At 39.7% G+C, this 23,248-nt stretch overlaps 1 protein-coding gene across 1 annotated transcript in view; it reads left to right on the top strand.

The window, feature by feature from the left end:
• Positions 1 to 2,289: 2,289 nt before the first annotated feature.
• Positions 2,290 to 23,248, top strand: part of LOC139767484 (uncharacterized) — a 52,822-nt gene continuing 31,863 nt past the window's right edge. The window contains 8 exon segments of the mRNA XM_071696907.1: positions 2,290 to 4,995; positions 6,878 to 7,263; positions 11,721 to 11,903; positions 13,860 to 13,974; positions 14,718 to 14,989; positions 15,452 to 15,553; positions 19,671 to 19,826; positions 22,050 to 22,282. Of these exon segments, the coding sequence (XP_071553008.1) occupies positions 4,950 to 4,995; positions 6,878 to 7,263; positions 11,721 to 11,903; positions 13,860 to 13,974; positions 14,718 to 14,989; positions 15,452 to 15,553; positions 19,671 to 19,826; positions 22,050 to 22,282 (1,493 nt within the window). The 5' untranslated portion in view covers positions 2,290 to 4,949.

A 23,248-nucleotide genomic window follows, 5' to 3' on the forward strand; every position in this document is an offset into this window, starting at 1 on the left:
GATGAGTTCGATGTGGCAGAATCTTATAAAAAACTATATTTCTTTAATGTGTATGCTGTTCTATTATCTTAATGACTATAAACTTTTGATTGGCCATTAAGTTAAAAATCTTTTAATGAATTAAACATAAAAAATTAAGGCTAAATTTTTTTTATTGGAATTAATTTCTTTGGCCGAATTCTCATTTGGGTATTTGACCTCCTCGAGGCATGGCCATTTGGACGGGAACATCAACTCGTTATTTCTCGTGAAATAATCGTGTATAATTCTTTAAGTGAGTGAGATGATTGTAAAACTATACCAGGCCCCACTGCATGAAGATAGCCGCATGCTTTTTCTGTTACTTATCGCAGGTAAGAATCTCTCCCAAGTTGAAAAATTGGAAAAAAAAATTTGGGTACGAGCTTCGAAGCTCAAAAAAGGTGATATCGCAGTTTTTAGTCATTTATTTACTTATAGAAATCCTAACACCTTAATAAATAACTTCAGTAAACTCTAAAGTAGGTTATCGACATAGTAGACACCATGTTTAACCCATAATAAGATATTTTTGTCCATATTTTTGATTTTCTTGACATTTTTTGGTACAGACAAAAATGGCGGACGTCGTCTTCCTTCTCGGCCGGGCTGGGATTGGTCGCCTTTCACGTGTACCATCGCTTCCCTGAAGTTCGACGGGGATGGTGCGCCGTAAAATGGTATTCCCAGTCGAGTAAGTCATTCAGTTGTAGTGGCAGATGTTGAATATGTAAGGTAATGGGAGGAAATCCATTAGGAAATAAGGGAAGTAATGGTAAGTGATGGAGTGAGTGTTGTATGTCATGTCGCTTGATGATGGCAATTTGCTTCCATGTATTTTCCAGAGGAACTACAACTATGATATTAGTTTATTAACTAGACTTTACATGCTATTTATTAAAGGGGAAATTTGCACTTAGACCCCCAAGCCTGTGCGTTCAAGTTCATATATATATATATATATATATATATATATATATATATATATATATATATATATATATTGAACTCTACTGGGAGAGGTGAGATAGTCCGGGGGACTCTGAGCCAATTTCAGTGGACCACCTTTCTGGTGTACTCTTACTTAAATGTAGTTCTTCTATACGTCTTGGGTTTGTGTAATTTCACATCGTTGCGTCTGCGGTGGTCACCCACGCCCCAAAGTAATGATCCCAGTGGCATGAAAGGTCATTAATGGGTAGGTGGGGCCAACAGGTGTAAGGCCGCGGGGGGGGGGGGGGAGGGTTGGGGGTTAAAGGAAAGGTCGTGTGGTAGGCGGGGTCGTGAAAGCGAGGTCACCATACCACAGTATAGTAGGGGGGGTCAGCGGCTCTTTTTTAAATTCCACACCTTTGAAAAGCCACCAACCCTCGGCACATAGCAGTTCACCAGGTTGTGGGCAAACTGGCTCTTTTTATAAGTGATTACATTACGGGATACGCTTAGGGCAATAACCTCGGGTGTTTTATGGCCCTTAGTATCTTTTATTTTTAGACAGACTAGAGTCGTAGACCTCACACTATTCCCACGATCGACACGGGGGAAGTTAACCATGCCAGTCACAACATAACGTACGTAATCTCCGTTTAAGAAAAAAGAAAAACAGAAGAGTATAGTGACATAACAGATGAAATCCATGGAACAGCCCTCCAGTGAATAATAGCTGTCTAGCCTCATCCCCTCCTCCCCCATTTTCCATCTTTCCCCACCAGTAATTCACCGCCATTTATGTAAGACCAGACCCCCTCTACCTCCCCCTCACCCCCCCAAGCCAAGCAAAATGTAATTGATGCATATAAACGAGGAGGTAGCAGGTGATGGGGGGAGGGGATGGGGGGGTATGGGGTTGTAAGAGCAGGAAGCTGTCGCCGGGTTCGCCCACTTATACAGGGGGACAGAATCGGGTCGTCGTGGAGGATCGGATAGGCCATGCTGTGCCATCGGGGCCTCCCTGGCCTGCCTGGTGTGCCATCGAACCCCTTTGTCTCTTTGTTTACAATTTGTGATAATAATCGGGCGACGGGCGGCGAGTTTGGCCAGAGAAATTTTAAAGTGAAAATGTCGGTGATGGAGGCGTATGTGGTGGGGTAGACGTCACGCCAGTGACACATGAGGGCAGCGGCGACATTGTGGGCTAGGGATGGGCGCTTTGATCGCCTGCAAGGGGAAGAAAGGCGTGTGAGAAGACCTTTTTTGGCGTCTCGGACTGTGACTGCCTTTGGACGATTTCCAGATTAATGAGGTAAGTCAAGGACGGATTTTCCTCAATGTGTCATATTACGCTGTTGGCTGACAGTTGGTCAGTGTCATCTGTAGATGGAAGTGTAGCTTGGTGGCATGCGTCATTTCGCCAGCATTTGGCATGTCTCTGTGCTAGAAGGCGGATAATTGTTATTTATTGGAGTTTTAGATGTGGTCAGTTTTCATATTTAGTTAAAATGGTCCTCCCTCCCCATTGCACGAATGATATGTAGACACACATTTGTATGGTGTTGTTGGTTGTTACTTCAGTATTTGTCATTCATGTTGGGTCAAACATTTGATTACTGGGGGCTAATATTCATAGGTGAGTGTGCAGTTGTATCAGAAACGTTAAAAAGTGAAGCTTTTGGACACAAAATGTTCAGAATTTATTGGGTAGTGGTAGGTTCTCGAGATTCTCACATTTACCTGTGAGGGTAACATGGTTTAGCTTTGGTTAGGAAGGACCTATGTACACAACTGATCTCTTTTCACCATTGGCGAGATGAGTGTTGTTACTGATTTGGACATACCAGGGAATTTTAGGGTAGGTTAAGTTTTTGATTTTTTTAGGTTTGTTTTAAATGTATTTGATGTCTTTTGAATAATTGTGATCTTCATTTTTATCGCAGAGCACTATTTGCATGATTTTGCTCTACCCAAAATACCTGTTCCCAGGTGGGCGTTCAAAACAATAATTTTACTGCAAGATGTTGCTTGAGTTTGATAAGTAGACATTCACCTCTGGAAATTGATAACGCGCATGGATGAAAATATTTAGCTTGTTGATAATTTATGGTTAATAACTTTCTTAAGAACTATTGATAAAGTAGCATTTCAGCCATTCAGCACGAATAGCTTTGGATATTCAGTGATTTTATTTTGCATAAGGAAAGTAGAGCTTCAAGAATAGAGTGGTGAAAGAGGATTTGCAGCGTTATATTTTAATCTTTGGTTATAAACTGGCCTATATAGGTGAAGTTTATGAAAAGCGAAAAAGTGCTGGGTTAGGTAATGTAAAAATATGCATAACTTGAATTCAACAAAAATTATGAAACCCTCATTTAACCTTCCCTACCAATTGATTTATTGTAATTATTATGTATAGAAAAACTGCTAATGTTTTTATTGCCATACTCGAGAGATTGCGGGGCTTGTTGTCCATGGAATGCAAACACTGCCTTGCAATGGTAGAAAATGGTGACCATAAGAATTTACATATAAGTAAGGTCAATATTGGCTGCTAGGTAAGGTTAGCTAAGATTTTCTTAGGTTCTGTAATTACTTATAAGCATTTTACATACTCTATGTTAATTAACTACACATTTTGCATACTGTATGTTGATTTAACGAACATATGGCATACCTTATGTTAATTTACCCCACACATTGCATACTTTTTGTTAATCCAAAATTTTGCATGCTTCATGTTAATTAAACCATTATATTGCATATTTTATGGTAATTGATCAACATATTTTATGTCGACCCCACATTTTGCATACTTTTTGTGAATTTACCTGACATATTGTATATGTAATGTCAGTTTACCCCACATATTGTTTATTTTATGTTGATTAACCCCACATTTTGCATACTTTATGTTAACCCCACATCATGTATACACTGTTAACTGATCATTTTTCCAAAATTCCATCCACTGTTCCTTTACTTGACATTGTAGAATAAAAATGGAAGGTTTTAAAGCTTGCTGCCTGCTCTTACTGTATTCTTAAGATGCTGAAGTACTATTCCGGAACAAAATTACTCAGTGCACAAAATCGCTTAATTTCCAAAGCTATGTAAGAGTTAGGAATTCTTGGCATTTTGAAAAATAGTTTTTACGAAACAATTTTGTCTGCCATAGCAGATAGAGGGGATGTGTACAAGTGAGGACGATGTTCGTGAGACATGACGTGTTTGGCCTCTCATTAGCTTTTGGTTGCAGTGCTCATATTACTAGTTTGTATTAAATCATCAAAGGCTCAAGTGGTACGTTGCTAAGGCAAGAGATGGTGAACAAGTATGAAAAAAAGAATATGTTGAATCCTTATATTTGCAGAATGGGGTTTAAGGTCACATAGTACTCTAATGATGATGCTCCCAAGTTTTTGTTGCTCTGAGAGTCATGTATTACTTAATTATTTTCCAAGGTGGTTCCATATTTATTTTAACTTTTTACATAGCATGTTTGATAGTGTTGTGCAGTTTACTAATTGTCATAAGTCAGTAATCCCTAAAATCTCTATTGGCAATCTTTATTTTTGTAGTCTTGTTATATAATTTGACGTAGGGGGGACAGCTTAGAGCTGAATGAAATATAGTTTGGAATGTGTTAAGATTTAATGAGCTGTTGTCAGAATGATTGGATAAACAGTATAACTCTTTTCTATCTTGTTGCCTTTTATTGCTCTATGTAACATAGTTCTCTGCTGTTGCACTAACCTGTAATAGCATTGTAAATGTCAGTGACTGTCTCTTGGCAGTAGATTACATAGTAACATTATAGGTTTGAAGCTGTGCCAGGACTTTGTCTGACAGTGTCCGTGGTATGGGTCCACATTCTGGCCAGGCTGAGCTGTCATTGTTGTTGTATGTGAGCCCCAGTTTCAAGTTGGAAGCTGTGGTGAGAGTGTATACTAGTGTCAGGGTGCTCTTTGTCGTAGACTTTTTGAACTTTTCAGTCACTTATGATTCCACTGAAGACAGTTACAGGAACTAAGCCAAAATGCACTGGTAATTATTTTTTTGCAATTTTGTATAGTTTGATTAGTTTATTAGTTCTTTCTGGTGTATTTTTAGAATCTTAATTAATGTAAGTGTATTGGAATTGATGGGATATTATTATGTATCAGAAAATGTGATTTTAAGAGTTTTGTTTATGATTTAGAATACTGAATCAAGTGAAGGTATTAGATATACTAAACTTGGTCATTTGTATTCTTACCAAGTCGTTGCATAATGAATTGAAACAGTTTATCAAGAAATGGCTATATAGATGGTATATTCTGTTTGAGCAGTATAACCCAAAGTATCTTGGCATTTGCAAATATGTTTTCATTATTTTTTTTTATTTTGCTTTGTCGCTGTCTCCCGCGTTAGCGAGGTAGCGCAAGGAAACAGACAAAAGAATGGCCCAACCCATCCACATACACATGTATATACATACATGTCCACACGCAAATATACATACCTATACATCTCAACGTATACATATATATACACACAGACCCATCCACATACACATGTATATACATGGATATACATACATGTCCACACGCAAATATACATACCTATACATCTCAACGTATACATATATATACACACAGACATATATATACACATGTATACACGTGTACATAATTCATACTGTCTGCCTTTATTCATTCCCATTGCCACCCTGCCACACATGACATAGCAACCCCCTCCCCCCTCATGTGCGCGAGGTAGCGCTAGGAAGACTACAAAGGCTCCATTCGTTCACACTCAGTCTCTAGCTGTCATGTAATAATGCACCAAAACCACAGCTCCCTTTCCACATCCAGGCCTCACAGAACTTTCCATGGTTTACCCCAGACGCTTCACATGCCCTGGTTCAATCCATTGACAGCACGTTGACCCCAGTATACCACATCGTTCCAATTCTCTCTACTCCATACACGCCTTTCACCCTCCTGCATGTTCAGGCCCTGATCACTCAAAATCATTTTCACTCCATCTTTCCACCTCCAATTTGGTCTCCCACTTCTCCTCGTTCCCTCCACCTCTGACACGCATATCCTCTTTGTCAATCTTTCCTCACTCATTCTCCAAACCATTTCAAAACACCCTCTTCTGGTCTCTCAACCACACTTTTTATTACCACACATCTCTCTTACCCTATTATTACTTACTTGATCAAACCACCTTACACCACATATTGTCCTCAAACATCTCATTTCCAGCACATCCGCCCTCCTCCACACAACTCTATCCATAGCCCACGCCTCGCAACCGTACAGCATTGTGGGAACCACTATTTTTTTCAAACATACCCATTTTTGCTCTCCGAGATAATGTTGCAAATATATATATCTTGATTAAGTGAAATTAGGAACATGTTCACATTTGTATGTATTAGTCTTTGATATATCTCTATGATTAAGTGAAAGTAGTGACATGTTAGGATTTTTAAATATTGGTCTTTTCTATATCTTAAGGGAAATTTTAATAACACCTGCTTGAGTATTGCAACAACGTCCGAAAATGAGGGAACGGCACAGCTGGCAGTGTTTGCCTTTAGCATTTGGGCTGGGCAGTATAAGACCCACCTCAAGGAGTACCTTACGCCAGAGCGGGTGACTGATATCCTCAAAGTTAAAACTAATGCTACGGTTGTTCTTGTATTTTTGAAGGAAGCGCTGTGTCATTTTGGTCTTTAATATCTCTAGAACCAGCATGAGTAGCATGCTTCAATCTGCTGGTATTATTTTTATTGCTTCCCTTGAATGAGATGATTTGAAGTGTAGGAACTTTCATCTTACTTATTTATCCAATATATTTGCTGATAATGAATATCTTGTAGTGTAAAGATTTACGGATTTTAGATTTCTTTTAACCGGTGTTATATTTTTTTCAGCCATAATGGACAAGATTGTGTTCAACATCATACTCATGCCAAGCCAGCCAGAAAATGTCAAAAGAACAATCCTGGTCAAATTAGTTCATTCACCTTACATAAAAAGCACCAAAACTCTAGAGAAGGTGGATGTAACAGCAATTTTTGATACCTGCTTGAGTATTGCAACAACGTCCGAAAATGAGGGAACGGCACAGCTGGCAGTGTTTGCCTTTAGCATTTGGGCTGGGCAGTATAAGACCCACCTCAAGGAGTACCTTACGCCAGAGCGGGTGACTGATATCCTCAAAGTTAAAACTAATGCTACGGTTGTTCTTGTATTTTTGAAGGAAGCGCTGTGTCATTTTGAGATGGATGATACTGATGTCATGTGCACCTTGGCTCCAGTAAGTATAATTAGAATGCATGATATAATGGAAGTAGCATTAGAGGTGTACTGTTTTAAGCTTTTAACTGAATTAAACGTTTAACTGAATTAAACGTTTGATGTGATGACTAATGTTAAGAATATATGGTGTGAGGAAAGTGTTAGATACAGTGAGTTTTCATTCAAGAGAGTAAGGGGATGGTGGGTCTTTGACCTGTGTGTTTAATGTTTCCATGGCTATTTATTCTGTTTGTGGATAGGATGGTAAACATAAATTAGGAGAGAGGGACAGGTCTGCAATTTGTTAGGTGGGGTGCCTTGTAGGTGAGTCTGCGCTAGGAATACGTACAAAAATGCCACATTCATTCACACTCGGTCTCTAGTCATGTATAATGCACTAAAACCACAGCTCCCTATCCACATCTAGGCCTCGAAGAAGTTTCCACGTTTACTGATGACGTGGCGCTGATGGCAGGCTCAGTTGAGAAGCTACAGAAGCTGGTTTCTTGTTGTTTAAGTGTGTGAAGGAAAAAATTTCTGCATGAATGTGACTTAAAGGTTATTAAAGTTAACGGTGGAGAGAAATGCTGTGTGGAGTTTGAGTTTGAAAGAAGAGAACTTTGAGGAAGTGGAGTGTTTTAGATACCTGGAAGTAAATGTGGTTGTTAATGGAACCATGGAAGCTGAAGTAAGGCTTACATAAGGGGGGGGGGCAAAGGTCTGATTGCAGTGAGGAATACATAGAAAGTGAGTTCACTCTCTACTTGTATTATATGGATGCAGATGACAAAGTACAGAAGAGGGTGAATGTATTGGAAATTAAGTGTTTGAGGAAATATGTGATATGATGGTTGACCTAATAAGAAATGATGGGGTAGGAAAGAGGTATAATAGAGTAATATGCATGAGAGAGCTGAAGAGGATATACTGAAAGGTTTGGACATGTAGAGAGAATGAGTGAGTGTAGGGAGAGTAAGAGGGCATACATATTAGAAGTTGCATGGACAAGGAAAAGGGGTAGAAAACAAAGAGGAGGTGGATTGGTGGAGTGAAAGATACTTCCGAGTGTTTAGGGCCCGAACATGCTGGAGAGTATGAGGCATGTTACATAACGATTTGGAGCAGTGTAGTGTACAGAGGGAGATGTACTGTCAGTGGGCTGAATTAGGGTGTATGAAGCAGTCAGTGGTTACCATGGAAAGATTTGTAATCCTGGGTATGGATATATTTCTCTGGATTTGGTGCATTATGCATGACTATGAGAGAGTGGTGTAAGTGAATGAGGCTTTTCTCTGTCTCTTTCTGGGACTACTTTGCTGACATGGAAAGTGGCAAGAATTTTTCCCAAAGAAGGAACAGAGAAGGGGGCCAGGTGAGGATATTCCCTCAAAGGCCCAGTCCTTTGTTCTTAACACTACCTCGCTGATGCAGGAAATGGCGAATAGTATGAAAGAAAAGAAAAAGTATGTAGTATATATTATGTAAATCCTTCGGGACCTCTTTCTGATAGGGTTGTGCTTCCTCACCAAAAATACTGGGGTTAGAAATCTCTTCTCTTCCCTTGATTTCTTAGATATCTTACAGAATGTGGTTCTTGCTAGTGGGACATCACCTTGGAGAGAGAAGTTGTTTCATTTCTTTAAACCCTCATTTTTTATGGGAAAATTATAAGGTTTGAATGCAGTGATCAACTTTTAAGAATTACATGATGCAGAAAAAGTCCAATTATTCAACTTCCAGGCATCCATTTGTTCCAAGTTTTTTGTCAGGATTTGATCAGATATATTATCTCTAAGATTATCTGTCAGAAGTCCAGTTATAAGACTTTTGGACCCAAAATAGTACTTTTACTTTATATATAGAAATATATATTGGAAATATATATATATATATATATATAATATATATATATAAATATATATTGGAAAGAGGGGCAAGTATGAAGTCTGTTGGGGATGAGAGAGCTTGGGAAGTGAGTCAGTTGTTGTTCGCTGATGATACAGCGCTGGTGGCTGATTCATGTGAGAAACTGCAGAAGCTGGTGACTGAATTTGGAAAAGTGTGTGGAAGAAGAAAGTTAAGAGTAAATGTGAATAAGAGCAAGGTTATTAGGTACAGTAGGGTTGAGGGTCAAGTCAATTGGGAGGTGAGTTTGAATGGAGAAAAACTGGAGGAAGTGAAGTGTTTTAGATATCTGGGAGTGGATCTGGCAGCGGATGGAACCATGGAAGCGGAAGTGGATCATAGGGTGGGGGAGGGGGCGAAAATCTGGGAGCCTTGAAGAATGTGTGGAAGTCGAGAACATTATCTCGGAAAGCAAAAATGGGTATGTTTGAAGGGAATAGTGGTCCAACAATGTTGTATGGTTGCGAGGCGTGGGCTATGGATAGAGTTGTGCGCAGGAGGATGGATGTGCTGGAAATGAGATGTTTGAGGACAATGTGTGGTGTGAGGTGGTTTGATCGAGTAAGTAACGTAAGGGTAAGAGAGATGTGTGGAAATAAAAAGAGCGTGGTTGAGAGAGCAGAAGAGGGTGTTTTCAAGTGGTTTGGGCACATGGAGAGGAAGAGTGAGGAGAGATTGACCAAGAGGATATATGTGTCGGAGGTGGAGGGAACAAGGAGAAGAGGGAGACCAAATTGGAGGTAGAAAGATGGAGTGAAAAAGATTTTGTGTGATCGGGGCCTGAACATGCAGGAGGGTGAAAGGAGGGCAAGGAATAGAGTGAATTGGAGCGATGTGGTATACAGGGGTTGACGTGCTGTCAGTGGATTGAAGCAGGGCATGTGAAGCGTCTGGGGTAAACCATGGAAGGCTGTGTGGGTGTGTATATTTGCGTGTGTGGACGTATGTATATACATGTGTATGGGGGGGGGTTGGGCCATTTCTTTCGTCTGTTTCCTTGCGCTACCTCGCAAACGCGGGAGACAGCGACAAAGTATAATAATAAAAAAAAAAAAAACTTTATATATATATATATATATATATATATATATATATATATATATATATATTTTTTTTTTTTTTTTTCTTCCAAAAGAAGGAACAGAGAAGAGGGCCAGGTGAGGATATTCCCTCAAAGACCCAGTCCTCTGTTCTTAACGCTACCTCGCTATCGCGGTAAATGGCGAATAGTATGAAAGAAAGAAAAGAAATATATATATATATTTTTCTTTTCTTTCTTTTAAACTATTTGCCATTTCCCGCGTTGGCGAGGTAGCGTTAAGAACAGAGGACTGGGCCTTTTTTGGAATATCATCACCTGGCCCCCTCTGTTCCTTCTTTTGGAAAATTAAAAAAAAAAAGAGAGGGGAGGATTTCCAGCCCCCCCGCTCCCTCCCCTTTTAGTCGCCTTCTACGACACGCAGGGAATACGTGGGAAGTATTCTTAATCCCCTATCCCCAGGGATAATATATATATATATATATATATATATATATATATATATATATATATATATATATATATATATATATATATTTTTTTTTTTTTGCCGCTGTCTCCAGCGTTTGCAAGGTAGCACAAGGAAACAGACGAAAGAAATGGCCCAACCCACCCCCATACACATGTATATACATACGTCCACGCACGCAAATATACGTACCTACACAGCTTTCCATGGTTTACCCCAGACGCTTCACATGCCCTGATTCAATCCACTGACAGCACGTCGACCCCGGTATACCACATCGATCCAATTCACTCTATTCCTTGCCCCCCTTCACCCTCCTGCATGTTCAGGCCCCGATCACACAAAATCTTTTTCACTCCATCTTTCCACCTCCAATTTGGTCTCCCACTTCTCCTCGTTCCCTCCACCTCCGACACATATATCCTCTTGGTCAATGTTTCCTCACTCATTCTCATTTTTTTTAAGAGTTAGCCATTAGCCGTGCTGCTCGTCAAGAATCTGTACTAGTCACTTTTGTTTGCTTTGTTAGAGTCCTTCTCTTCAGGTTTTTGTGGCTACTTTCACCAGTATTGGTTATTATTGGAGGGAGTAAATCATCCCTTAACACTGTAAACTAAAAGTGGTGCACATGCAATGACATTTGTTTGGAAGCAGTACAGAGCAGTGGAATTGTTTATGTATTCTGCAGAATTTTTCACTTTATAATAGATTATACCATGAGTTTGACAGCTTTAGTGGAGGTTTCATTCACCCATACCTTTGTTGTAAGTCCTTCAGAGGAACTCTTGCATTTTTTTTTTTTTTTTTTTTTGTTAGTATAGTTACAGTACGTTACAACATGATTAATTGTTTAAATGAATTTTTAAGTTTGTATCGTCAAAAATGTAAAGGTATCCCACATTTTCAAATTTCATACTTGTCATAAGTCTTAGTGTCGTAGGATAATTGGACTTTCGCTGTATATGAATTGCATACTTTAAAGCTTGGAAATAGATATTTAGAAATGCACAGTTTTGTTTTTTGACATGATGTAAACAATATTATATATGTAAATTTTCTCCAGATATTGGAAGGAATTCTCCAAAACAAGCTACGGGAATGTGGTGGCAGTTCTGCTTTTGTTGCTAAGCTTGCTGAACTCTATGCAGTGTGTCCTGCACTCCTGCCACAACCACATACTCGCCTCACCTTCACTGTCACACTAATGAACTGTGTAGCATCATTTCCTACACCAACCAAACCAGAGGTTTGTGGTACCGCAGTCTCTTTTTCTAAGAATTAAGAAAAGTACTAAGGTCACAGAATAGTGTTTCTTTAGTTAGTTACGAGTTGTGTTCAGGTTATTACCTTAGGACTGTTTTTACATTTGTAAATTACTGAGTGATATGTTTTTGATTAGTCCTCATCAGGTATGAATTCATTTCTCTAGCTGTAAACAATATTGTATACTTTGGTAATTTGTATATGGAACGAATCTTACAAGACAGAGTGCCTCTATTTATGTGATTGTGATGCAAAAACAAGAGTTAGGGTATCATCTTTTGACATTAAAATTATCTATGGCTTTAGGTTTTATCAATGCTTTCTGGAACTGAATTACAAAACAAAGCAAATCATGATAAAAGGGCTATCATTTCTTGAACTGCATCCTTGATTTCTGACGACAACCCTTGTGGTGTGTTAGTCTACGTAAACACTTTACCCGAAGTATTTTGACAGCTGGTTTTAGACAATTATAGGTTACAAACTTTAATGAATGATCAAAAAACTGTCTCGGTAGACAAAGGACCAAACGCTTCTTAATCAATAAACTAAATCAAATTACTGTATTTTTACTTCGTACATGTTTCTTATATTAATCAACTTGACATTGATGCAGAACCACACTAAATGGCAATTTACGCCACCAGCACACCACACATCACAAAAGCACACAAAGTTATCATAAGTAGGTTTAATCTTAAGCACAATTACACACATTATATTTCAATCAAATCAGAATCTAAATTCTTCAGTAACTGTCTTAGGAATTACACTGTTCAGATGTGAATCTAAAACAAAAAGCTGGAAAAAAATTTGCCTCTGCCACCATATTCTGCATGTACAAAAGCAAAAGAACACATGGAACAATACCTTAAATTACCACAAAAGGGGACATCAGGACTAGGGGAGGAACCGAGCAGTTAGTCAGGCAACTGGGCACGGACTGTGCTCAGACCATCAAGGGGACCAACAACTGAGTCAACACAGGGTAGTGACTAAAACCAGGGGACCTAGAACAACAATTAGGTCAATGGTTCAGGTTACTGACAGTTACTGACAGCCCCCTTGATGGTGTGAGCACAGTCCGTGCCCAGTTGCCTGACTGACTGCTCGGTTCCTCCCCTAGTCCTGATGTCCCCTTTTGTGGTAATTTAAGGTGATGTTCCATGTGTCATTTTGCTTTTGTACTTGCAGAATATGGTGGCAAAGGCAGATTTTTCCCCCAGCTTTTTGTTTTAGATTTACGTCTGAACAGTGTAATCCCTAAGACAGTTACTGAAGAATTTAGATTCTGATTTGATTGGAATATGATGTGTGTAATTGTGCTTGAGATTAAACCTACTTATGATAACTTTGTGTGCTTTTATGATGTTTGGTTTGCTGGTGGTATAAATTGCCATTTGTAGTGTGGTTCTGCGTCACTGTCATGTTGATTAATATAAGAAACATGTACAAAGAAAGTAAAAATATAGTAATTTGATTTAGTTTATTGACTGAGAAGTGTTTGATCCTTTGTCTACCGAGACAGTTTTTGATCATTAATTAAAGTTTGTAACTGATAATTGTCTAAAACCAGCTGTCAAAATACTTCGGGTAAAGTGTTATTGTAGACTAACACACCACAAGGGTTGTTGTCAGTAATCAGGGATGCAGTTCAAGAAATGATAGCCCTTTTATCATGATTAGCTTTGTTTTGAAATTCAGTTCTAGAAAACATTGATAATTTTGATGTCAAAAGATGATACGCTAACATTTTTTTGCATCATGATCACATAAATAGAGGCACTTTGTCTTGTCAGATTCGTTCTATATACAAATTACCAATGTATACAATATTGTTTACAGTTAGAGAAATGATTTCATGTTTCAGCATTTGAGAATTTGTAAATGCTATTAGATAAAAGGAACGTGTAATATTAAACCTCTTTAACCATGACAGGTGTTAGGCCACATGAAGAGTGTCGGGGGGCTTGTCAACACTCTTTGGAATGGCCTGAGGTTGGAGGACATCTTGTACTCCCTTAATGCCATGTATGCCATAATTTCAAACACTGGTAAGTGATTTGAACCCTTTCAGTGCCTGAATGAAGTTAAGTGAAAATCCCTTTAAGGTTATTGACTGGGCCTTTAATTACCTTTAGATGGTACAAACTCAGTTCAAGTATTTTTTTTTTATTACCTTTTGATGATACAAAGTCAGTCCAATTATTTTTTCTGTAGCTTTCCTTTTACTGCAGATTGTACACATATGGAGCCCTGCTTTCAAAAAATTGCCATGCAAGGCATTGGAACATAAGTCATGATTTTGTTCTTCCACCCTGGGTGATGCTGTAAAATAGATCAGTTATTTCCCCCTTTCCTGTGTTATCTTCAAAATGTTAGAGAGGGCAGTATGGAAGTGCGAGAAGTTCCAGATATCATGAATTTATAGAATATCTTCAGTATGATTGCTCAAGCAAAGTAGATATACTTTAGAATTATGTGCTAACTCGAACACTGATGTACATTTGATCACAGCCTTAAAGATCCTAAAACTGTTGTGATGTGATCTGTGAACAGTTTGAAAAATTAAAGACTGAGCAACCATAGGCCATAGATAGCTAGAGAGCAACCATAGGCCATAGCTAGATACTTAGCAAGAAACCTGATAGAGAAGATGCGACCTCTCTGAAGGTGACTTTTCTCTCTTGGCGTAACCACATACAGGCAAAGTCTGTTAATGCTTGTGCATGTTATATGTAGATAGACAGGTAAGAGGATATTTTCTATGATCTCTTTTTCATTTCTTAATTCGCAGATGGAGGGTCAGAAGTCTGCCCTGCCATGGCACATTTGCTTTCACTTGTTCCAACTGTGGTGGTGGAGGGCCTCGCTCCACGCATTGTGTCAGATCCCACAACAACTGATGCTGCTTTGAGTGCAACTCTGACACGCCTCACTGCGTGGTTAGTTACATGGCCCACAGCCCATCCAACATTATGCTTGTGGGTACGCACACTAGTTAGCTTGTTGTATCAAAGTGGACGTACTGCTGTGCCGGCAAAAGTCACACTTGATAGAGTTCCCAAGGTAAGGAATTTCATGTATTAAGGTTACCTTGCAGTAATTGGAGGAAAATAATGAATTGGTTGTTTCTGTATAACCTGTATCTTGCAAAATTAAAAGCTTATATTTAATGTTTGATAATTAGCTCTATGTATTTATTTTGACTACAGAGATCAGTAGGAAAATTTAATATCTAAGAACTATTTTTAATGATTGTTGGAAAGTTATTTTTTGTAGAGTACTTAAAGTTATGTTGGGTTTTAATGGAGTGAAAATGCATTTCCATCAGTGCTCAGACTTTACCTTAGTGGGATGGGCTGCTGTATTTTATGTTGCCAATTAGAATTGCATTTGGAATTTTAAATAATGAAAATTAATTCTTTAGAAAAATGCTATTGATATTACAGCCTTTACTTTCATAATCAGAAGCAATACAAATTAATGTTTTCTACAAACTTGCTTTATAAGTAGAATCTTTTATTTCAGTTGATGAGTGCTCTGCACATTCCTGTTGTTCGCACTGGAGTTGTGTCTGTGACATCCACACTTCTGTTGTCATTTCAGCATTCTCCAATAGCTTTTCTTAAGGTGAGGATTTTAGTGCTTTCATGGTTTAAGCTAATTTGATTTGCAGAAAATTATTGTTTTTGCCTATGTAGGACATCTTTGTATTTGCGTCTTGGTAGTAGATATGTGTCCAGTATTACTTTGGACAATTTGAAAATAGTCTTCCCTGTAAAGTTTCTCAAAAACAAGCTTTCAGGTATAGATCATACCATTCTTATTCTTTATTGTACAGGTATAGATCATACCATTCTTATTCTTTATTGTATATTTTCTTTTATACCTAATTACTTTTCTAGCCTCTGCAGGTTAGTGTCATGAAAAAACAAACAACAACCTTATTCTTAAGACCCGCTCTTAAGCTGTCTTTGGCAGCCACGCCTTTCAGACTATTCCATTTCCATGTTTTACCTTGACTGCTCTGTATGCTTTGATTTAGCCAATTGACAGTATCTCCCAGTGCCGTCGTGTAGCCCATTAACAGTGTCTCCTTCCCATGTACCACATTTATCCAGTCATATCAATCCCATCCATACCTTATGCTCTCCTGATACTCCAGAGCCTTCTTCACTTGATCCTTTTGTGATCGTTGTTATCTTGGTCTCTCTTTCCCTCTTGCTCCCTCTGTGTCTGATCCTCTTAGTCAGTCTTTCTTTGCTCTTTCACTTCTTATATCTGAACTATTTCAGTACATCCTGGTCAGCTGCTTAGTCAGACTGCCCATACTCTCACACCTCTTTCTTTCACCATCATTCCTTAGATGATCAACCTTCCTTACACCATGTATTGTCCTTCAAAATTCCATTTCGAACATTCTTTCTTTCTTTTCTTTCATACTATTCGCCATTTCCCGCATTAGCGAGGTAGCGTTAAGAACAGAGGACTGGGCCTTTAGGGGAATATCAAACATGGCTGTTCTTTTTCTTTCTTTTGCATTTTAGGCCCAGGACTCCAGTCCATACAATACTATCAGATCTACAGTATCTAGACATTTCCATGTCTGCCCTAAAATGTTATGATTTCTTGTTTTACACATGCCTTAGTACACAGAGGATCTTAACCTCTAATGCATTGAGGACCTTAGCTCCTCATCACCCTTCATGTCCTCCCCATTCAAACTTACACCGACCCCATCTGCAAACCAACTGTCCAGGGCATCTTTCCTATGCTATGTGATCTCTAACATTAGTTTCTATGATTGAGCCTTCACCAAGGGTGGTGTTTGTGCCTTTTGTAGGACAAAGATTCTCATTCTGTGCCTCATGTATCTTGAGTCTCCTAACTTTGATGCTTCCTGCTGAAGATTTTCTATCCCTTATAATGTTGCTTTTGTGTTTATATTCTTCCCATTTTTTTTCAGTTTTTTACACCTCTTAAGGTATTTGACTTCCTGTCATGAAGTATTGCTTTTTCACATTCAAACAATGAAAAATTCTCAGCCTCTTTTTTTTTTTTTTTTTTAAAGAGTATGACCTCCAGAGATGGTCAATCCTGCTGATATATTCCTTACATTTTAGGCAGCTACAGTCTTTTAGGTTTATAAGGATTGTAGATAGTGAACTTTGAATAACTATTAACTTAATAATTTGACCTTGGGCCTCCGTGGTGTAGCATTAAGCATTCCTGACCATGACACATTCATGGGAAGCTAAGGGTTGAGCACATAGTTCGAATCCTAGTTGCTGCAGTCAGTCCACAGCCAACCCAGCTATTCATCCACCCCTCAGATTGGTCAATAAAATGGAGAAAAACTGGAGGAAGTGAAATGTTTTAGATATCTGGGAGTGGATTTGGCAGCGGATGGAAGCGAAAGTGAATCATAGGGAGGGGGCGAAAATTCTGGGAGCATTGAAGAATGTGTGGAAGTCGAGAACATTATCTCGGAAAGCAAAAATGGGTATGTTTGAAGGAATAGTGGTTCCAACAAAGTTGTATGGTTGCGAGGCGTGGGCTATGGATAGAGTTGTGCGCAGGAGGGTGGATGTGCTGGAAATGAGATGTTTGAGGACAGTATATGGTGGGAGGTGGTTTGATTGAGTAAGTAATGTAAGGGTAAGAGAGATGTGTGGTAATAAAAAGAGTGTGGTTGAGAGAGCAGAAGAGGGTGTTTTGAAATGGTTTGGTCACATGGAGAGAATAAGTGAGGAGAGATTGACCAAGAGGATATATGTGTCAGAGGTGGAGGGAACAAGGAGAAGTGGGAGACCAAATTGGAGGTGGAAAGATGGAGTGAAAAAGATTTTGAGTGATCGGGGCCTGAACATGCAGGAGGGTGAAAGGTGTGCAAGGATTAGAGTGAATTAGAACGATGTGGTATACCGGGGTCGACATGCTGTCAATGGATTGAACCAGGGCATGTGAAGCATCTGGGGTAAACCATGGAACTTTCTGTGGGGCCTGGATGCGGAAAGGGAGCTGTGGTTTCGGTGCATTATTACATGACGGCTAGAGAATGAGTGTGAACGAGTGTGGCCTTTGTTGTCTTTCCTAGCACTACCTCGCACACATGAGGGGGGAGGGGGTTGTTATTCCATGTGTGGTGAGGTGGCGATGGGAATGAATAAAGGCAGACAGTGTGAATTATGTACATGTGTATATATGTATATGTCTGTGTGTGGATATATATGTATACATTGAGATGTATAGGTATGTATATTTGCGTGTGTGAACGTGTATGTATATACATGTGTATGTGGGTGGGTTGGGCCATTCTTTCGTCTGTTTCCTTGCACTACCTCGCTAATGCGGGAGACAGCGACAAAGCAGAATAAAAAGAGTTGATAGAGATGCTCTGTGGAAGGTATTAAGAATATATGGTGTGGGAGGCAAGTTGTTAGAAGCAGTGAAAAGTTTTTATCGAGGATGTAAGGCATGTGTACGTGTAGGAAGAGAGGAAAGTGATTGGTTCTCAGTGAATGTAGGTTTGCGGCAGGGGTGTGTGATGTCTCCATGGTTGTTTAATTTGTTTATGGATGGGGTTGTTAGGGAGGTAAATGCAAGAGTCCTGGAAAGAGGGGCAAGTATGAAGTCTGTTGGGGATGAGAGAGCTTGGGAAGTGAGTCAGTTGTTGTTCGCTGATGATACAGCGCTGGTGGCTGATTCATGTGAGAAACTGCAGAAGCTGGTGACTGAGTTTGGTAAAGTGTGTGGAAGAAGAAAGTTAAGAGTAAATGTGAATAAGAGCAAGGTTATTAGGTACAGTAGGGTTGAGGGTCAAGTCAATTGGGAGGTGAGTTTGAATGGAGAAAAACTGGAGGAAGTGAAGTGTTTTAGATATCTGGGAGTGGATCTGTCAGCGGATGGAACCATGGAAGCGGAAGTGGATCATAGGGTGGGGGAGGGGGCGAAAATTTTGGGAGCCTTGAAAAATGTGTGGAAGTCGAGAACATTATCTCGGAAAGCAAAAATGGGTATGTTTGAAGGAATAGTGGTTCCAACAATGTTGTATGGTTGCGAGGCGTGGGCTATGGATAGAGTTGTGCGCAGGAGGATGGATGTGCTGGAAATGAGATGTTTGAGGACAATGTGTGGTGTGAGGTGGTTTGATCGAGTAAGTAACGTAAGGGTAAGAGAGATGTGTGGAAATAAAAAGAGCGTGGTTGAGAGAGCAGAAGAGGGTGTTTTGAAATGGTTTGGGCACATGGAGAGAATGAGTGAGGAAAGATTGACCAAGAGGATATATGTGTCGGAGGTGGAGGGAACGAGGAGAAGAGGGAGACCAAATTGGAGGTGGAAAGATGGAGTGAAAAAGATTTTGTGTGATCGGGGCCTGAACATGCAGGAGGGTGAAAGGAGGGCAAGGAATAGAGTGAATTGGAGAGATGTGGTATACAGGGGTTGACGTGTTGTCAGTGGATTGAATCAGGGCATGTGAAGCGTCTGGGGTAAACCATGGAAAGCTGTGTAGGTATGTATATTTGCGTGTGTGGACGTGTGTATATACATGTGTATGGGGGGGGGGTTGGGCCATTTCTTTCGTCTGTTTCCTTGCGCTACCTCGCAAACGCGGGAGACAGCGACAAAGTATAAAAAAAAAAAAAAAAAAAAAATATGGTGTTGTGTGTTGCATGAAAAAGTAGGAAGCTTTGTTATGCATATTGTGGGGCTTATAATAAAATTCTAAGAGATCTTTCTTGATCAGACCATTCCAGCACTTGTTGAAGTCTTTGATCGACTTGAGAAGGAGGGATCATCAGCATTAGCAACATTAAATCGTCTGTCAACCCTGTGCCATGCACTTATGGTTCTACATCCTGGCCACCCGGATGGATACCAAGTACTCATGGTTGTTATTATGGTGAGTCTATATCATCTAACTAAATCCTACACTGTTGCCTCTTAACGAGATGAAATATGCTTCCTGATGTCCTAACATGTAGTTACTGTGCCCTTACAGTTAGTTTCTTTGTGCCTAATTTTCTTTTACACGTTTTTTTTCTTATTTCTCCAGCTCAGATCTGGTTGTGTTTTGTCTAGAAATTCTTCATTAAACTGCAGTAAAAGGTAACTGGGATTTTGTCTGATGTTGTGCCTCAGTCTTCAGAGGCACTTTATTTGCCACTCGTACACTTTTCAGAAGTTTGCATTCTACTGACATTTCATTCCACCAGATTCACAAAAACACTTCTGTTCATTCCTTTTCCAGCATCTTCCCCTATGGTTTCACATATTCCTTGCCTTAAACATACGTGATAGCTGAAAGTAGGGGGAGGGGGTAGAATACTGCTCATGTATTCCCTGTGCATCTTTATTAAAATGCAACTAAAGGAGGTGGGAGTTGGGGGCTGGAAACATTGCCCTTGTATTTTAATTTCCAAAAGTTGGAATGGAAGGAGCCAATCACAGAGTGTTTCTCCTCCTTAAGGGTTTAGGCTGGGTTGTCTGAATGTTTGTGGATGTAACCAAGATGAGAAGAAGGGAAAATTAGGTAGGATATTTGTGGAGAGGAACTGAGATCTTCTGGCTCTGAGTGCAACAAGGCTAAAGGGTAAGAATGGTGTAGAAATGTCATAGGAGTAAAGTAAGAGTGAGAGCTGAGGAATGGATATCACAGTTGCTCAAGGAGTTGTGGTAATGTGAAAGAGTGTCATGAAGTGAGTCTTGTACTAATATGGGTAGAAAGGAAAGATGAGTGTAAGAAATGGGTGAACATAAGCGCTTATGCACCTGGAATTGAGTGGAGTAAGTAAGAGAGGCAGTTGTTTTGAGAAGAGATCAGCAAATGTGTCAGCAGTTTAGATGCAAAGGATCAAGTATTAGCAATGGTTGGGTAATGTGAATGAAAATGGTGAATAACTTATGGAGTTGTGTGCCACATACCTGGTTTGAGAAAGGACACTCAATAAATTTGCATGGGTGAGTAACGGTGATGGAAAGTGGGAATTACTGTTTTATGTACCCCTTTTCCTGCCGTCAATGGCCATACATCTTTCTTTCACTAGCAACTTAACTTCCATACCCCAAAAATTCAAACCACTTTTTTGCATTTGCATGGAGGATGTCATTTCAGATGAATTGTGTAGTTTAAGGGTTAGGGACCATGTGGAAGGAGAGATTAGTGTCTGTTTGGGCAAAAATGGGTATGTTTGAAGACAGGAATCCAGGCTGTTTTGTGTGGATCTGAGACTGTTTTGTATGGATCTGAGACTTATCCAATGAATGCTAAAGAAAGGAAAAGGTTGGACATGTTGGAAATTAAATGCTTGAGGACGGATGTGTGATGTGGGTTGTGTTATTTTTATTAGAAATGACATTGGTAGAGAGAGGTTTGGTGCAAGAGCATTCTTATTTAGAGAGCTGACCAGGGTGCTGAATAGTTTTAGACATAATGGAGAGGTTAAGTGAAGAGAGACCAGTGTGCACATATCAGAAGTGGAGGGAGCAAGGGGAAGAACAAGAGGGAGATGGATGGATGGAGTGAAAGAGACTGTGGGTTATCAGGTCCTGGACATTCAAGAGGTTAGAAGCATATATGGAATAGAATGAGTTGGATTACTTTTGGGCATGTGGAAAGAATGTTAGACGGGGAGTTTGTGAGGAGAGTGTATGACAGTACAGTGATAGGGCTTGGTGTGAGAGGAAGACCACCTGTGACATGTGGAAGTACAGTGAAAGAGTACGAGAGGGAGAGAAGTGGCGGAAGAATGTGAGGATTTGTGCATGTGAGGGAGGTATGTATGGACAGGGTTAAGTGGAGACTCCTTTTCTGTGTCCATTATCTTGATGGGAGTGCCTAGAGGGAATGGGCACCAGAGATATAGATAGATAGGATTAATGTGATATGCAGGGGGTGACATGCTGTTGATGGACCGAAGCAGGGCATATGAAGTAGTCAAGTTAGACCATGGAATAATGTGTTGAGCTTAACCGTGGAAACTAGACCCTGGTTTCAGTATGTTCTGCACGACAGCTCGAGTTTTGCTCTGTTTTATGTTCATAAACATTAATTTTTGTTAGGTCTTGAGCATGAAGGCTGGATGATGTGATTAATATTTCAGCTGGTCTTGACTTTTAATTTCAGAAATACCAGACTCCGTCCGAAGAAGAGATACAGAATTTGATACAGGAACACCGATGGGGTGCTGTGGAAGGAGGAGCTCGAGGGAGAGTCTCAGATCAGCTACGAGTGGGTGATGCTACTGAAACTCCAATAGTGTATCAGCAGAGATCAGCAGGCCAAAAAGTTGGCCTTCGTAACCTTGGGAATACTTGTTACATGAATTCTGTCATACAAGCTCTTTTCATGACTGACAAGTTAGTAGCTTTCCTGTACTCTCCATACCTATATTTTCTTGTAAATACTATTTTAGATCAGAAGAAAAATGGTCATATTGAGCCCTTGTGTGTTGCAGATTTGAATTTGAAAGCAGTGACTTGAGTTGCCGGTAGGCTGAAGTATAGATTTGGATTTACAATGTCTTTCTACTTGTGTATGTAGATTTTTATTTCAAGAAATGACAGTGTGAACATAAAGATAGCTAGTAGAAATAGGAAGTAGCATGTCGGAATTGGAAGTTTAGGATGTTGACATATTTAGATGATTTTGACGTGGAAAAGAAATTTATGTTTGTAGGGATGGTGTTCCATGTGTGGCGAGGTGGCGATGGGAATGAATAAAGGCAGACAGTGTGAATTGTGTGCATGGGTATATATGTATGTGGCTGTGTGTGTATATATATGTGTACATTGAGATGTATAGGTATGTATATTTGCGTGTGTGGACGTGTATGTATATACATTGTGTATGGGGGTGGGTTGGGCCATTTCTTTCGTCTGTTTCCTTGCGCTACCTCGCAAACGCGGGAGACAGTGGAATGTGTGCATAGTGCCATTGTACAAAGGCAAAGGGGATAAGAGTGAGTGCTCAAATTTCAGAGGTATAAGTTTGAGTATTCCTGGTAATTTATATGGGAGGGTATTGATTGAGAGGGTGAAGGCATGTACAGAGCATCAGATTGGGGAAGAGCAGTGTGGTTTCAGAAGTGGTAGAGGATGTGTGGATCAGGTGTTTGCTTTGAAGAATGTATGTGAGAAATACTTAGAAAAGCAAATGGATTTGTATGTAGCATTTATGGATCTGGAGAAGGCATATGATAGAGTTGATAGAGATGCTCTGTGGAAGGTATTAAGAATATATGGTGTGGGAGGCAAGTTGTTAGAAGCAGTGAAAAGTTTTTATCGAGGATGTAAGGCATGTGTACGTGTAGGAAGAGAGGAAAG

The sequence above is a fragment of the Panulirus ornatus genome, chromosome 61 (assembly GCF_036320965.1).
Source record: "Panulirus ornatus isolate Po-2019 chromosome 61, ASM3632096v1, whole genome shotgun sequence".
NCBI lineage: Eukaryota > Metazoa > Arthropoda > Malacostraca > Decapoda > Palinuridae > Panulirus > Panulirus ornatus.